The sequence below is a fragment of the Nyctereutes procyonoides genome, unplaced genomic scaffold, assembly GCF_905146905.1.
Source record: "Nyctereutes procyonoides isolate TBG_1078 unplaced genomic scaffold, NYPRO_anot_genome, whole genome shotgun sequence".
In the NCBI taxonomy this organism is placed as follows: Eukaryota; Metazoa; Chordata; class Mammalia; order Carnivora; family Canidae; genus Nyctereutes; species Nyctereutes procyonoides.
The window spans coordinates 929812-944840 of NW_026575136.1; the positions used below are offsets into that span (position 1 = coordinate 929812).

At 39.4% G+C, this 15029-nt stretch overlaps 1 protein-coding gene across 1 annotated transcript in view; it reads left to right on the forward strand.

Annotated features, from left to right (window-relative positions):
* The window catches only part of LOC129495535 (thrombospondin type-1 domain-containing protein 7B), a 741731-nt gene that overhangs the window by 135177 nt on the left and 591525 nt on the right, over positions 1-15029 (forward strand). The window contains exon 2 of the mRNA XM_055303120.1: positions 13653-14463. Coding sequence (XP_055159095.1) covers positions 13653-14463 — 811 coding nt within the window. The remainder of the gene's footprint in view (positions 1-13652; positions 14464-15029) is intronic.

Below are 15029 nucleotides of genomic sequence, written 5' to 3' on the forward strand. Positions count from 1 at the left end.
GGGTGGTGGGATGGGGGATGCAGATAAGCAATACTTTCTGTCATTGAGGCCATGCATTCTAGTGGTGGGTATTGATTTATACTAATGAAATGGGTAGGCGATATCAGAAAGAGAGACAGAACATGAAGACTCCTAACTCTGAGAAACAAACTAAGGGTGGTGGAAGGGGAGGAGGGTGGGGAGTGGGGGTGAGTTGGTGACGGGCACTGAGGGGGGCACTTGGGATGAGCACTGGGTGTTATTCTGTATGTTAGCTAATTGAACACCAATAAAAATAAAATTATTATTAAAAAAAGAAAGAAATACAATAACAGGTTAACAGAATCAACAGTCAACATGAATTTACATGAATGTATGTGTCTGTGTGTTTATATACTTATACATACATATTATATCTAATATGATTACATAAACAATCTATTATATGACATACACATTTATATATACACATCATCAATATGTATATTTATGCATAGGAAATAGAATTGGCTTAAATATATGTCACACATTAATATAAGATTAGTATTGTATATACTATATATTTAATATAACATATAATACCATACGAATGTAGTTATATAGATATATAAATATATTTAAGTCAATTCAGTTTGTTGTGTATTACAGAGAATCACATTTATGTAATGCTCCTTCATGGAATACAGAGTCAACAAATCTGTCTTCTAAACCTAGAACCAGTGATTACATTACTGTAATTATACTAATTCACTAATGTGTGGCCAATAAAGTACATCTTGTCATATCCTGAAGTAAAATCTAGCAAAACACAAGCTATGTTTGAAATTATATAGAAAGTCTAAAATTAGAGAGGTGTACCATATGCAGGACTTTTTTATTGGGCTGCAAATCAGTGACATGTTCAGCACTTGCTCTGAATTGTTTCATGCCTTTGCAACCTTAAGCCTTGTCACAGTCCCATGCACTTTGATCTAGTGTCCTCTGTCTTTGAAATTGCTCGGGTAAACACCTAATGGGCAGGTGGATCTCTGCTATGTGTTTTATATCTGTCTCATTCTTTGTGAACAGGTGGCAGATCTTAGACTTATTCTGATGTGTGATTGACTTATTATAGGTCAACTTATAAGTTAGACTTATTCTGACTTATACTTTGTGGTTGTGTGTGTTTCTGTCTTTTGAGAATATAAGTGCTAGGCTTTGGACTGAAAGTTTCATTGGACTCTAAAGTTGAAATTATCGTTTTATTTCATGTTATTTAAAATTGTTGAGGTCACAAAAATATGGTCAGCCATCTCATCTAACAAGGAAAAAGCATCATACATGCAATATATATATATATATTTTCTTTTTTCTTCCAGAAAAAGAATGATGTATGAAAAGAAGTTTGTGAACCATTGCATTCTAGGGATAAATTCTTTGAGATTCACAATGTATATTTAAAAAGCATCGAAGATTCCTGGAAGTAGAAAACTTTAAATTTTATTTAACTCTGCATTGTTCCCAGATTTATTTAATAACAGCACTCCTCTCTGTGTACTGATCTCAGAGGATGCAGCTGTTCCACTGAAAACATTTTGGGATTTCCTGAATGATGATATGTTATCTTCAGCTGGAATCAGATGAAGTGATTACTACAGGAAAGGCCAGGAGGCAGCCCTGTCCTTCCTTGTCCCCAGAAGCTGTTAAAATTCAGCATTTTTTCCAGTCATCTATGTACTAACATTGTCTATCAGATGATAAATGCTACTTTACAATAATTGTTATTTTCATTATGTAAATGTAAACTACCCCCGTAACTCGGATGACATTTCCTCAATTCACTTTCATTGTAAATTGGATTCGCACAAAGCACCCTGGGAAATTCCAGCCATGCAGGGAAGGAGGAGGCTAAAAAGAGTTGATACAGGCTTCAGGCCACTGCCTTGTGCTCAGTCAGCTAGAAAAGGGTAATGAGGATGGATTTTCTCAGTGTGTTATTGAGCCAATGGCTTGAATGTTCTACGGGGCTGTCAGCCCTTGGGCTGGTGGGGGATGTGTTTATTATTGCTTCTCTGATTTCCTTTAATTATTATATGTGGTGGTGATTATTGCAGTGAGTACTCATCTCAGCTAAAACTTTCATTGGGCAAGAAACATAATTTTGTTTAACTTAGTTTGGTTATTTGTTTGGAGATCTTTATACCGCCAGGGTCCCCTACTTTTTCTTTGGTAGGTCCACATATTTCTTAGCCATGTGTTCATACTGGTCACCACCTAGAAGGCCCTTACTCCTGACAGGTTGGCTGATCTCTCCTGAATTCTATGCTGTATCTTGCCCTTTATGCTGTTGCTGCTCTCCCACTGTGCTGAGTGCCTGGATCTGCAGGAGGTGCTCAGTAGCCTTGGCCTTCTCTGCCTCGACACCCTAGGCTGCTATTCCCTCTCTGGGGAAGCAAGGTACATGGTGTTTGTGTCTCTTTTACTAACACTATCATCTCTATTCTTATCAGTCTCACACCAGATAGGACAAAGGGGCAGGGAGGAAGTTTGTATTTTTGAATTAGGAGCTCTGTGCCAAGAGAAGAAACATCTGACATGACCTTGATGAAAAGACTTCTGGCAACACAAAAGGCAGAATCTGTTTGGGCCGTCTGTGCTCATTCCCAAAAGTGTCCTCAAAGGGCACCTGGGTGGCTTAGTCAGTTAAGTGTCCCACTCTTGATTTCAGCTCAGACAATGATCTCAGAGTCCTGAGATCCAGTCCTGTGCAAGGAGTCCACTTGAGAGTCTCTCTCCCCCTCTCTCTGCCCATCCCTGTCCCTCCCCACTTCTCCACTCCTGGTCTCTGCACATGAGCATTCTTTCTCTAAAAAAAAGTTTTTGTTTTTTTTTAAAAAGTGTTCCTTCTAATTAAAATAATTTTTCTTTCTTTCTTTCTTTCTTTCTTTCTTTCTTTCTTTCTTTCTTTCTTTCTTTCTGATTTTATTTATTTATTTATTTATTGATTCATTGATTCATTCATTCATGAAAGGCACAAAAAAAGAGGCAGAGGCATAGGCAGAGGGAGAAGCAGGCTCCCTGTGGGGAGCCCAGGGACCCTGGGTCGATCCCAGGACCCCGTGATTATGCTCTGAGCTGAAGGCAGCTGCTCAACAGCTGAGCCACCCAGACATCCCAAATCTGTGTTTCTTTAAACCAAATGTACTCCTTAAATATATTTGCCCCCTCTCCGAACCCCACACGAAGATGGGGACTTGGTCTCTTACCCACTCCTCCCTTCAGAATAACAACCCCACTCAGAGCTGCACTAGGGTTTGAGCACAAAGACATTTTACACAGAATCCTTCAGAATCCAGCCAGGAACCTGCAGGGACCAACCAGGGCACCCAAATTTCTTGAGTTTCCTTCTGCTTCTGGTGCTTCTTCTCCTTAGACAGAGGAGTGGTCCAAATGAAGTCTTTTACGTACACTTTCCAGACCCTTACCTTCTTAGGTCTTTTCTCAGTGTCAGAGAATTTGTAATCATATCAACAGACTATAAAGTGACACATTCACTCTCTTCATTTCTTCTGCCAATTTTCCTGAAATTAGAAACTTGAGGCATCTGGGAGTTCTTAAAATTAGTCTACTTTGCAAGACTGCTTTGAGGACTGAGTGACATGATTGTTATAAAGTGTTGAGCATGATGTCTGTCCACAGTGTCTGCAGTACTGCTGTTGCTTTTATTATAGTGAAATTGTAACCACCGTAATAATTTTATCCCCAGTCACTCTTTAGTTTTGCTAGTAGTAGGCTGGGATGATAGGATCTGATTTGAAATTCTCTGAGGTGGGGGGGAAGAAAGCTTTGAATCCTCTGAGAAAAAAAGATAATAGCAATCTTATGTGTTGAGTCAACTTCCTTGGTCAATTAGAATATTTGGATGAGATCTCTGTCCCAGGTCAAAGGTATTTCTGTAGACTTGTGTATTTATTAATGGTAAAATTAGCATAGTAATCATGAGAAGACGGAGTACCCCATTCCTCAATGCAGGGGCTTTGTGGAGTCTGGAAAGAAGGGGCCCAGAAAGTTGCAACAAAGAATAATGAGTGTTACAAACAGGGTTGTGGAAAACAGATTTTTAAGAATTCTATTGGACATCATGTTGAGGATTTCTTCCTTTAAACATATGCTAAGAAAACACAGAACAGACTTTTTTTTTTTCTTTTTTCCTCTCATTTGGGCAAAACCATCCACTCATTTGTGTGATGAGTTTCCGGGGGTGACATTACTCCTTGTTATATTTGGACATGATTCTGCTTCCTACAATGCTGTTTGCTCCAGTTTTGATAATGGGTGGGAGGCTAACCATATGCCAACCACTAGGTTAGTGCTGGGAATAGAATGGTGACTAGGACCGACATGTTTCTGCCATCACAGAATTTAGAATCAAGTGGGAGAGACAAAGTTTAAATTACACAGTCGGATTTGTAATTGCAAGTGCGATGAGTGTTTTGTAGAGGAGTAAGGTAGTGCCAGAGCATAGGGAAGAGTTCCCTAAGAAAGTGACTTGAGACATGAAGAGTGAGAAGGAATTAATTTGGCCATAGGTGGTGGAGCATGTGGTTTGCCTTGAGGAATAGTACAAGTAGATTCCCAGATATGTTAGGGAACTTGGAATATTGGAGGAACAGAGAGGTGGCCAACTGAATGGCAGAGCAGTGAGTGAATGTGGGTGGCTCTGGTGATCAGATACTAAGGGGGTGGGAAGGGGCCAGGTCAGGTAGGCACTTGTATGTCATGTTAAAATTTTTTCTTTGAGAAGAATGGGAAGTCACTGATGAGCTTTAAGCACAGAAATACCATAGAGATGATAACCTGCACCCAAAGTGGTAAATATTTGAATTATTAAAAGATATATGTCTATAATATGGAGAAAGAATTGATGTCATGGGTATAGTGGGGTGGGACAGAACATGCCAGAAGGTCAGTCAAGAGGCTACCCCTTTCATTCATACAAGAAAAGGTGGTGTGGAGGATCCCTGGGTGGCTCCGTGGTTGAGCACTGGCCTGCGGCCTAGGGTGTGATCTTGGGGTCCCAGAATTGAGTCCCACATTAGGCTCCCTGCATGGAGCCTGCTTCTCCCTCTGCCTCTCCCTCTCTCTCTGTGTCTCTCATGAATATATAAATAAATTCTTAAAAAAAAAAAAGAAAAGGTGGTGGTTTGGGTGAGGGTAGTGACAGTAGGAATGAAGAAGCATGGATAGACTGGATTGATGTTTAGGAAGTAAAGCTGATGGGTGACTGATTAGATTTGCTCTTTGTAAATAGAATCCTTAGGATGCTCATTAGACTATTTAGGATAAATAGATATTTCTAGTGTTTTCAGATAGAGTATGATACTGTGATTATGCCATGTTACTGCTGTTTCTCAAATATGTTTTCAAATCAGTAACTTGAAAGTTATTTTTCAGATGAGAAGAGTCTCAAACAGTCTTAAAATTGCTGTTTCAGAACTGAAAGAACTATTCCTTTGGGAAGAAAAAAATGAATGAACTAGATGTTTTGTCCACCCAAATGTAGCTTATGTGTTTTGGTTCTCTCTGGTTTGTTCATCGTGAATATCTGCTACTAGAGAGAAGGTGTATTGAGAAGCTGATATACTCCATGTAACTGCTAAAGAATTGAAATTACTAAGAAAAAAATATTATGTCTAGTGCAGTTTTTATCCTAAGCAAAATTAATCCTTCAGTTGCTTAATGATAAAGTGGATGCCACCCTGCCCTTTTGCTTTCTGTATTTTTAAAGCCTATGTACGTAGTCTCAACATTGTTGCTTTTCCAGTGAACCTCTAAGGCGACAGTAAAAAGGGCCTTCTTTATCAAGCCCAAGATGTATTGATTATTCACTGTGGACATAGCACTTTATTCTTTTTTTGGAGCGGGAGGGGCACAACTTAAAAATCTCAGCCTCCCAAGCCCCTGTTCCAGTTTGCTTTCTCTGATGTGTAAAGCAAACAAATTTCTGGCCCTCCTGAAGTTTAGTCACTGCCTGAGTGGCCGATAAGCTGAGGGAGAAAGTCCTTCAGAAGAATATTGTGTGGTACTCAGCTTCACTCTGTTTCTGGGGGACTGTTCATTGCCTTTTTCACTTAACTGATGCCAAACAGCTGAGTAAATGATTGTCTTCTGCTTCTCCAGGGAATTGAGAGGGCTTAGCCAAAGCATTTATTGTAAGTAAAGTCAAAATTGAGTGGAGCCATATTTATGGGATGAGAACATCCCATAAATATCCGTTGACAAGTATCAGAGCCCCAGGAGTTCCGGGGCCATCACTCGAGCCATGCCATTGAGCTGAGACCAAGCTAGGGGCAAACGGCTTTAGGCAGGAGAAGAGTGGTTATGCCCTGAGCCCCTCACACCAGCTGTGCTCACAAAGACCCTCTTCTAAATATAGTGTATCTAATGGACATTGCAAGGCTCCATTTGCTCAAGAGATATGGCTGCTAAAGGTAGTTAAATTGCAGTTGTTGTGGAGAAGGCATAAAGTAGATAGAACTGGAGATTTCAATGTCAGGGCTGCAGAGCTGTTTACCTTATTTGTTTGTTTATCTGAGAGAGTGGGAGGGAAAGAGGAAGAGGGAGAGAGGGAATCTCAAGCAGGCTCCACACCCAGTGAGGAGCCCGACACAGGACTTGATCTCACAACCCTGAGGTCATGACCTGAGACAAAATCTAGAGTCAGACGCTTAACCAACTGACACCCAGGCGCCTCCAAGAGCTGTTTACCTGGAGCGTGTTCTTCGACCTCATGCTTTGATGGTCCTATCTAGCAAAGCAGAAGAATATCAACAATGTACATGTGGTATTGGGAAGATGGTAGGTGATCAAAAACATGTTATTACTATTATTTACTATAGTTATTTTAGGGACGCATGCCTGAGGCTTCATTTGTCCTTTAAGCCTCTCGCCCTTATTGGTTCTCTATGTTCTTGAACAGCAGCTCAGTCCATATTCTCAAGCATGCAAAGTCAGGAAGGATCCCATTTCACATAATACATTGTGAAAGGGCCCCTGGGAACAGGTCCAGGTGCTGGTACAGGAGGCTGAAAGCTCTTGGCATTATCAGACAATTTGTTGCTTGTGTTATATGTGTCTTTATGTAATTTCTATTTATTTTTATGTTTTTCCTCCTTTCCCTCCCCCACTTCTTGGATTACAACCATTTATAGGGTTGTAAATGAAAAGAAATAAACATTTATTCTTCCCTTGCAGTCTTAGGATGTTACAATAGAAGCCCACATGATATAGTGTAAAGATCATTGGAGTGGGTACCTGCAAAGGATTTGTCTGTCCCATTTCTTCTCCAAATGACTTCATGACCTTGGGCAACCCATAGAACTTGTCTAGGCTTCCTTTCCTCCTCCCAGATCTGTGGGCTGTCACATTACCTTTCCATTCCCCCATCTGAGTCACTTAGCAGCCTGTAGGTTTTAGTGATCTGAAAGGACCCACTTTATGTCAGAATGTAGTGAAGAATATGAGGTTTGAGATTTCCTTTTAGGCTTCAGAATCTTTAGAAAGTAGAATTCAAACCAGAACTATTGATAAACAATTTTTTAAAGAGTGGTTTTCTGTCTCTGTGGTGTTTGCATTAGCTGATGAGTCGTTCAGATATATTTCTAATCTGCCTTGCTGTCAAGCTCCGGTTAATGGATGTTCTAGCCACTGGCAACTAATAATTTGTAATCATAAATGATAAGTAACAGAGGCACTTTGCTTTTCAGTCAGAGGCATCTGTCCACAAAGATGAACTTAGAACGTGCTGTTAGGTGTCAAACAAAAACACAATCGTACAGAAAGAGCCTGGAAGGTTAGCAACAATGCTTATGCTTTCTGGAAGTATATATAAATATTCAGTTCAAATGCTCTGTGGTGGCCTATATGGAATCATAAACTGTCTTCAGAAGTCAGCCTTTATACCTATGAAAGTGAAGTTGAAGTTACATTTGGTAGCCCTGAACTGTTGCTGTTAAAATCTTTTAATAGAAATCATTGGAATACTTTAGCACGCATATCCTTCAGACTGCAAATGTGTCTTGAAAATAGTTTTATTATTGGGACACCTGGGTGGCTCAGTGGTTGAGCATCTGCCTTTGGTTCAGGATGTGATCCCGGGGTCCTGGGATCGAGTCCCACATCATCAGGAGCCTGCTTCTCCCTCTGCCTATGTCTCTGCCTCTCTCTGTGTCTCTCATGAGTAAATTGATAAAATCTTAAAAAAAAGTTTTATTATTAATAAAGGATTTTTTTTTTGGTTCCTGTAAAGAGTGCAGTGCAACTTTTTAAACAAAATGCATTATGGTTTAAATGTTTTTTCATTTAAATTTTTTCCATGTTTGTACATTTTCTGTGTTGTATTTCTATTGATAGTCAATACTTTATTTGTATAACAGTTTTCTCTGAGTTTGGGAAGTGCTGCATGGCCTTGGGCATCCTCTGCTAGTAGAAGTTATTAACATGATAGTTTCAGAAATGTAGCCTGTAGAAGAGACATCTCTTCTGGCTTCTATTTTCTCTCAGTATCCCTGCTTCCAGTAATCCCTCCCAGTCTCTGGTTTGCTGCTTTAAGTCTAACGAGCTCTGGAAACCAAAGCATTAAAATTGTTAAACTGTGTACCAAGTAAATGTAAATAGACTCGAAGGAGAGACCAAATGTCCTCCTCAGGAGCAAATTGGCATTACATTTAGCGTACAGATTTTGTGAGATATACTTGGTGTCTCATTTATTTTTATATTTCCAGAGTCTAATACACTACTTGTCAAGTAGCCGCTAATGAGTAATTGTTATGTTAGTGAATGAATGCACAGATGTTACTCTTTTCTCATTCCTTGGGTTTTTTATGTATTTTAGAAAGTGTGATTTCTTAGATATTTGTCCACTATGTAAGGGAAGCATTACTTTAATTACTCCATGGTTGATATGAAGGATGTGTAAGAAGTGAAAGCTACTGCATAAGTTTCAAGCTATTTCTTGGAGGAAAGGCATCTTACCAGTTGGTCAATGTTGTTTTATATCACATTTGGTAGTGTTGAGGTTTATGAGTTCTTTGGTATAGTAATTTTCCACAAATAATTTGGTTAAGATATCAAAGTTTTGCATTGACATTCCTGTCATGCCTCAACCGCATTGCCCAAGTTAAAAATAAAGGCTAATAATAGCTGTGGTTGAAAAAAAAATGCACAGTAAAATAAACATCTTTTCCTATTGCACGAATGGTATTAAGTCAGCATTGCTGCCTCCAACAGTGGTAAATGCTGGAATGTGTTTATGCTCCCTAACCTCTTGAGTTCCCTTTTTCCTTTGTTGTAGGCATCTTAGTGAATGCCACACCTAAAATTCAGGCATCTGGCAGGTCATCTTAAATATGATGATTTAGATTGAGAGATACATAAATCTTAACTAACCCAGTTAAGGATAACTTAATTAAGAGACCACAATGTGCCAGCACTTTTCTCTTCTAGGGGAATATTACATTAGAGCATTCACATATTTGCACTTTCTGCAAAAGCACAGGCAGTAAAAAAAAAAAAAAGAAAAGAAAAGAGGAATCACAGAGTCTAATGTGAACGTGATCCAAGAATTAACAAAAGCCACCCTTTCACGCCCAAAGATTTTACTTCTAAACCAAAATGTTAATGTGTTCATTAAAACTGGTGTGATTTAAAGGATTTAGCAGTTTATTTCAAAGTGGCTGTGTTTATTGCACAGAAAAGGTAGTAAGTTGCAGGTGGATGATGTTTTTATATAATGTCAGTCCAGGTAAACAAGTACTGAATTATTATTCCTATTATACCATCGTAGTATTTTCTGAGACTGTAACACAGCGTTTTGGTTTAAAGGAACAGTATGTCTCACTAAATTTTTAATCCTTTACTGGTTGTAATTTTTTTTTAATTTGTATTACTTGGGGCCTGTTTTCAATTAAAAAATACCAAATGACTGATTTTTAAAAGCATGGGTTTCCTATATGTTTCTTTAGATTACTCATCTCAGATATATATTGTGACTATAATCACATTTTACATATGTGGAAAATTTAAAGGTGATATTCTTTTTCTCCACACAACTGCTCAAAGCTTTAATATGTTCTATTTCTGAACCTGGACAAGGGATACAAGATTTCTCAGACTGCAGTTCACATTTTACTTCAATATGCATGTTTTCCAAAATGGCAAATCCCTCAGGGCTATGTGATTTTCACTAGTGTGTGTTTAAAGTTCATAGGCAAACACAACTGAATAAATCAGGGAACACAGTCTTCTGTATGCCTGAGAAATGCAAATTGTTATAGGTCAATTGTTGAGAGGTCTTGTCTCCATCTTGTATATCTTGTTTGCAATTTGTTTTTCATTTATTCCAAGCGTACACAATTCACTTTATATTTGCTTGTTACTTACATGTTGTTCAGTTGTCTTCAAAGTTTGCTTTTAATATGAAGAGAAACTATTCTCCCCTGACTGTGCTTTCCTGAATGTACTGACTAATGCTTATCAACATGCATGTGTCTTACTGTGCAAGACCTGCCATCCTAAATTAACAGGGCCAGGAGGGGGAAATCATTGCCCACATACTACCTTGATTATTTGTACTGATATCCAAAGGAGTATTAACTAACAGATCGGAGAGATCAGAGCTAAGCTAAGAAACAGATGTATCTGCCTTGGGATGTAAGGAGCACATACACCAATGCTCACTCTAGAAAAGACTTTTCAAATGCAGGGCAGGAGCCCATGCTTGGAGTCTTGTGGAGCTGCAGTCCCATTTGCGTACCATGTACTACCATGTGTAACCTTGCATATGCTTTAAAACTTCTCTGATCTTCACTTCTCCAGCTGCTAAAATAAGCATTCTAGCCCCATGCCAGAGGACTGTTGTAAGGAATAGGAAGGAACTGGGCAAATGACTAGTAATATATAACAAACCAGCTGTTGGGTTTCTGTCGTTGTTGTTTGTTTGTTTTTAATGTCTTGATTTGCCTTAAATTGTGGCGTGGTGTAAATACTCCCATCATGGTTGATATCAAACTATGAATGATTTAACAACCACCTGGTAAAATTCTTAAATATATAATAGTCCTCTGGTACCAGTCCAAGCCCAGCACAGCACTGCTAGCCCTTAACAAATGACGATAATCATTTAATAGTTATATTTTGTCTTCCATTGATCTAAGGGAATTTTTGCTGTTTGGTGTATTTCTGTATAGATGGAGAATGTGAAAGCTAAGGAAAGAATAGTAATGTATAAGGTTTAAAATATTAATGATTTCAAATAACAAAAAAGAGCTACCTTAACAATTTTGAAAGTAGGCGGAAAACTTACAAGAAGAAAACATTTTAATAAGAAAATGTGTTAGTAAAATGCTTTAAAAGTAAGAATAAAGATCACTTTGTAAGCTGTTCTAGATGACTTAAGTTTAATATTAGCTTTTTCAGATTGCTTAGAAATGGTTTGATATTTCTGGTCTTACTTTCTTTACACAAAAAAAGTCCTAAGGGGAAAATTGTGTGTATTTCATCCTTCAACAAATAAAGATAAGCAGACAGCTATTATTTAAAAACCTAGTACTTTCAAAAAGTGCTTCTTTCAATTTCATCCAATAGCTGTTTTATGTTAGTCAAAACTGACTTTAGATTTTAAAAGTTTGCTACAAAGATATATTTTTTGGAAGTATTTCTTTACTGAGTAACCATGGAGATTTTTTTGGGGGGGTGGGCGCAATAATAAAAATGTGCATGTATACTCTGACATGATGGACAAGGGATGGCATATTTGAACTGCAATTGCTCCAGAATGTCTGGGCACATGAAGCCTGTAAATGGCTTTCATGCAGCAATAAACATCTCAATTTACAAAGCACAAAACTGTGGGTGATCCAGGAGAAAATCACCAGAATTGAGGGCAATTGATGAAATCAGCTTGTGTTGAGAGTACCTTTTTTTTGTTTTGTTTTGTTTTGTTTGTTTTTTTCTGTGCATGTACTGTGCCAGGGGCAGTCCGTGCTGAGACACCACACCTGGGAAATGTATGGGTAAACTCAAGGGCATTGGTATGAGTAAAAGTTGACTTACTCTAGTGAAACTCCTCTGTCCATTTCAGCCAGGGGAAACTCCAGGATGGGGACACTGAAAGGACAAGAGAGTATTTTCTATGTTAATCTCACTTACAGAGTAACAGAAGTCATTGGCATGGTAGGTCTGCGTATCTAGACAGTACTGTGAGGAAGAATTGGGAAGATTGTACATTAGAACCCCCAAACTGATGGACTGCTATAGTGAGAGATTTCATTGCAGCATGTGGCCACAGATGCAAATACCTATTTTTGGGGGGATGTATATGTCTCTTCCTAAATGTGCATGACTCTGTACACATTTCCTGTCCTAGAATTGTAGTGGATGTGCATGAAAACATATTCCATGAAGTTTTGGGTGTTTGATCAGACTTGGGGGAAGAGAGAAAGACTGCACCTACTTTCTCGTACCTAGGTAAATTCAAACCTTTCTCAGGGTATGAATTGCCTTTATTATCACAACCTAGTACAAGGACAACGTTTACATGGGTAAGCTGGTAAAGTTTTCTTGGGTTCATGTTACATATTAAGTAAAGTGAAAGAGAGGGAAGTATTTTTTTCCCATTGATACAAAAATCTGATTACTTGCCATCCTTATGAAACGTTGTATTATCAGCCTTCTAGATAAGGCTGGCTGGTATGTCTACCAATTAGATGCAAAACAACGTGAGAAACATTGCTTGACGCTGTTTTATCTGCCCATTTCTTTGTGGGACTCTTTCCCATGAAAACATATTCATTAATTAAAAGATTTGGCATATTGCAAACTAATGTTGGAAGCTTTACCCAGAGTCTGTACCTATCAGAAATCAAAGTGGGTATATTTCAGGAATCAGAGGTGCAGAATTTCCACAGGCAGTTCAGTGTTACTGACACTGCTTTTAGTAGATCCTCTTCCATCAGATATTTTCTGTTTCATACAGTTCACTCTGTGAGCAAAATCCAAAAGCAGAGACACCTATTTAGCAAATGAAAGATATCCAAAATAGCAAATGAATATATATCCGAAATATATTTAGGATACTTTTGCAGGTTATTATTATTTTTTTAAATGTATTTCTCTTCGGAGCCACCTGGAATATTGAGTCAAAGGCTTGGAAAAGTGAAAAATCCTACTTTATTAAAATCCTAGTTTTAGGGCTCTTCTTTTAGATTGACACATTGTCTAACTAGAATGTATTAATTTTGGGTTAGATATATAGGCTTTGCACCATAATGATTATAATGATACCAATCATGTATTGAGCATGTGTTGTCTTCCTGGCACCACTTTTTACCACTGATCCTCAGAACAGCTCTACAAGTGAGTGTTTTTATTCTCTCCCTTATGTAGTTAAGGAGTGTAGGGCTTAGAAAGTGCAAGTAATTCATCCAAGTTGACTTTGCTGGTAAGAGTTGGAGTGGGGGTTTCAACAAAGGCAAACAGGATTCAGCGTCCACACCCTTTAGCAAGCAGATTATATTGTCCACTCAGATCCATAATTTCATAGGGGTTGTGCTGGGAAGTGTGCGCATTGACCCATTTTTGTGTGGATGGCATCATGGAATCTCTGAGTGGTTGACACCTTTGTCTTTCTGCCCTAGGCCCCTGGGGAAGGTGCACAGGAGACTGTGGACCGGGAGGAGTGCAGAGCCGGGCACTGTGGTGTTTCCACTTGGAAGGGTGGACGGGTCACCTATCTAACTGTGATGAGAACAACAGGCCTCCAAAGGAAAGGAGCTGCTTCCGGGTGTGTGACTGGCACAGCGACCTCTTCCAGTGGGAGGTCTCTGACTGGCACCATTGCGTGCTGGTGCCTTCCAACCTTGGCCAAGCCAAGCCTCGGACTGCAGAGTGTGTGACGGCGCAGCATGGGCTGCAGCACCGGACCGTGCGCTGTATTCAGAAGTTGAACAGAACCGTGGTTGTAAATGAAATATGCGAACACTTTGCCCCTCAGCCCCCCACAGAACAAGCTTGCCTCATTCCCTGCCCCCGGGATTGTGTCGTGTCTGAGTTCTCACAGTGGTCGGAGTGCAGCAGGGGATGCGAGAGGCAACTGCAGCACCGGATCCGTGCAGCCATCTCCCCCCCTCTCTATGGTGGGTCCCAGTGTCCCAACCTGACCGAGTCAAGAGCCTGTGACACCCCCATGTCCTGTCCTCTTGGCGAAGAGGAGTATACTTTTAGCCTTAAGGTAGGACCATGGAGTAAGTGTAGACTGCCTCATCTTAAAGAAATTAACCTAAGCGGAAGAACTGTTCTGGATTTTAGCTCGGATTCAAAGGAGCGAGTCACCTTTCGACATCAAAGTTACAAGCCACATCACCATCCCAAGCCCTGGGACCTAGAGATTGGTTATCAAACCCGGCAGGTCTGGTGCACCAGAAGTGATGGGAGAAATGCCGTGTTAAGGTAGGAGGCCTTCAGTGTTCATAGCTTTGGTTCACCTACCTCTTTTACAATGTAATTTCATAAAGTTTCTTTGATTCCTTATGAAGGGAAAATTATAACTGGGTTGGGATTTGGATATTTAGAAGTTCCATCTAAGAAGTTTTCAGTTTCTCTTATGAATATTTCAGACTGGAGACCAGGAAGCGCTCTGAATTCTTGCATAATTAGTAGTGCAACTATTCAGGATAAGGCATGTATTGCCGCATTTTGTCAAAGTATCAACTGGTTTAAAAAAATAGGTCTGTACTGTTATTACAGTAATAAAAGACTAAGCCTTTCTTTCTTTTTTTTTTTTTTTTTAGATTTTATTTATTTATTCATGAGAGACAGAGAGAACAAAGATCTAGGCAGAAGAAGCAGGCTCCCTGTGTGGAACCTGATGCAGGACTCGATCCCAGGACCCTGGAATCAGGCCCTAAGCCAAAGGCAGACGCTCAACCACTGAGCCACCCAGGCGCCCCAAGCCTTTCTTTATAATGATAAAAATTCCAACTGACTCTTAAAACTGGGATATATATTATGCAAAT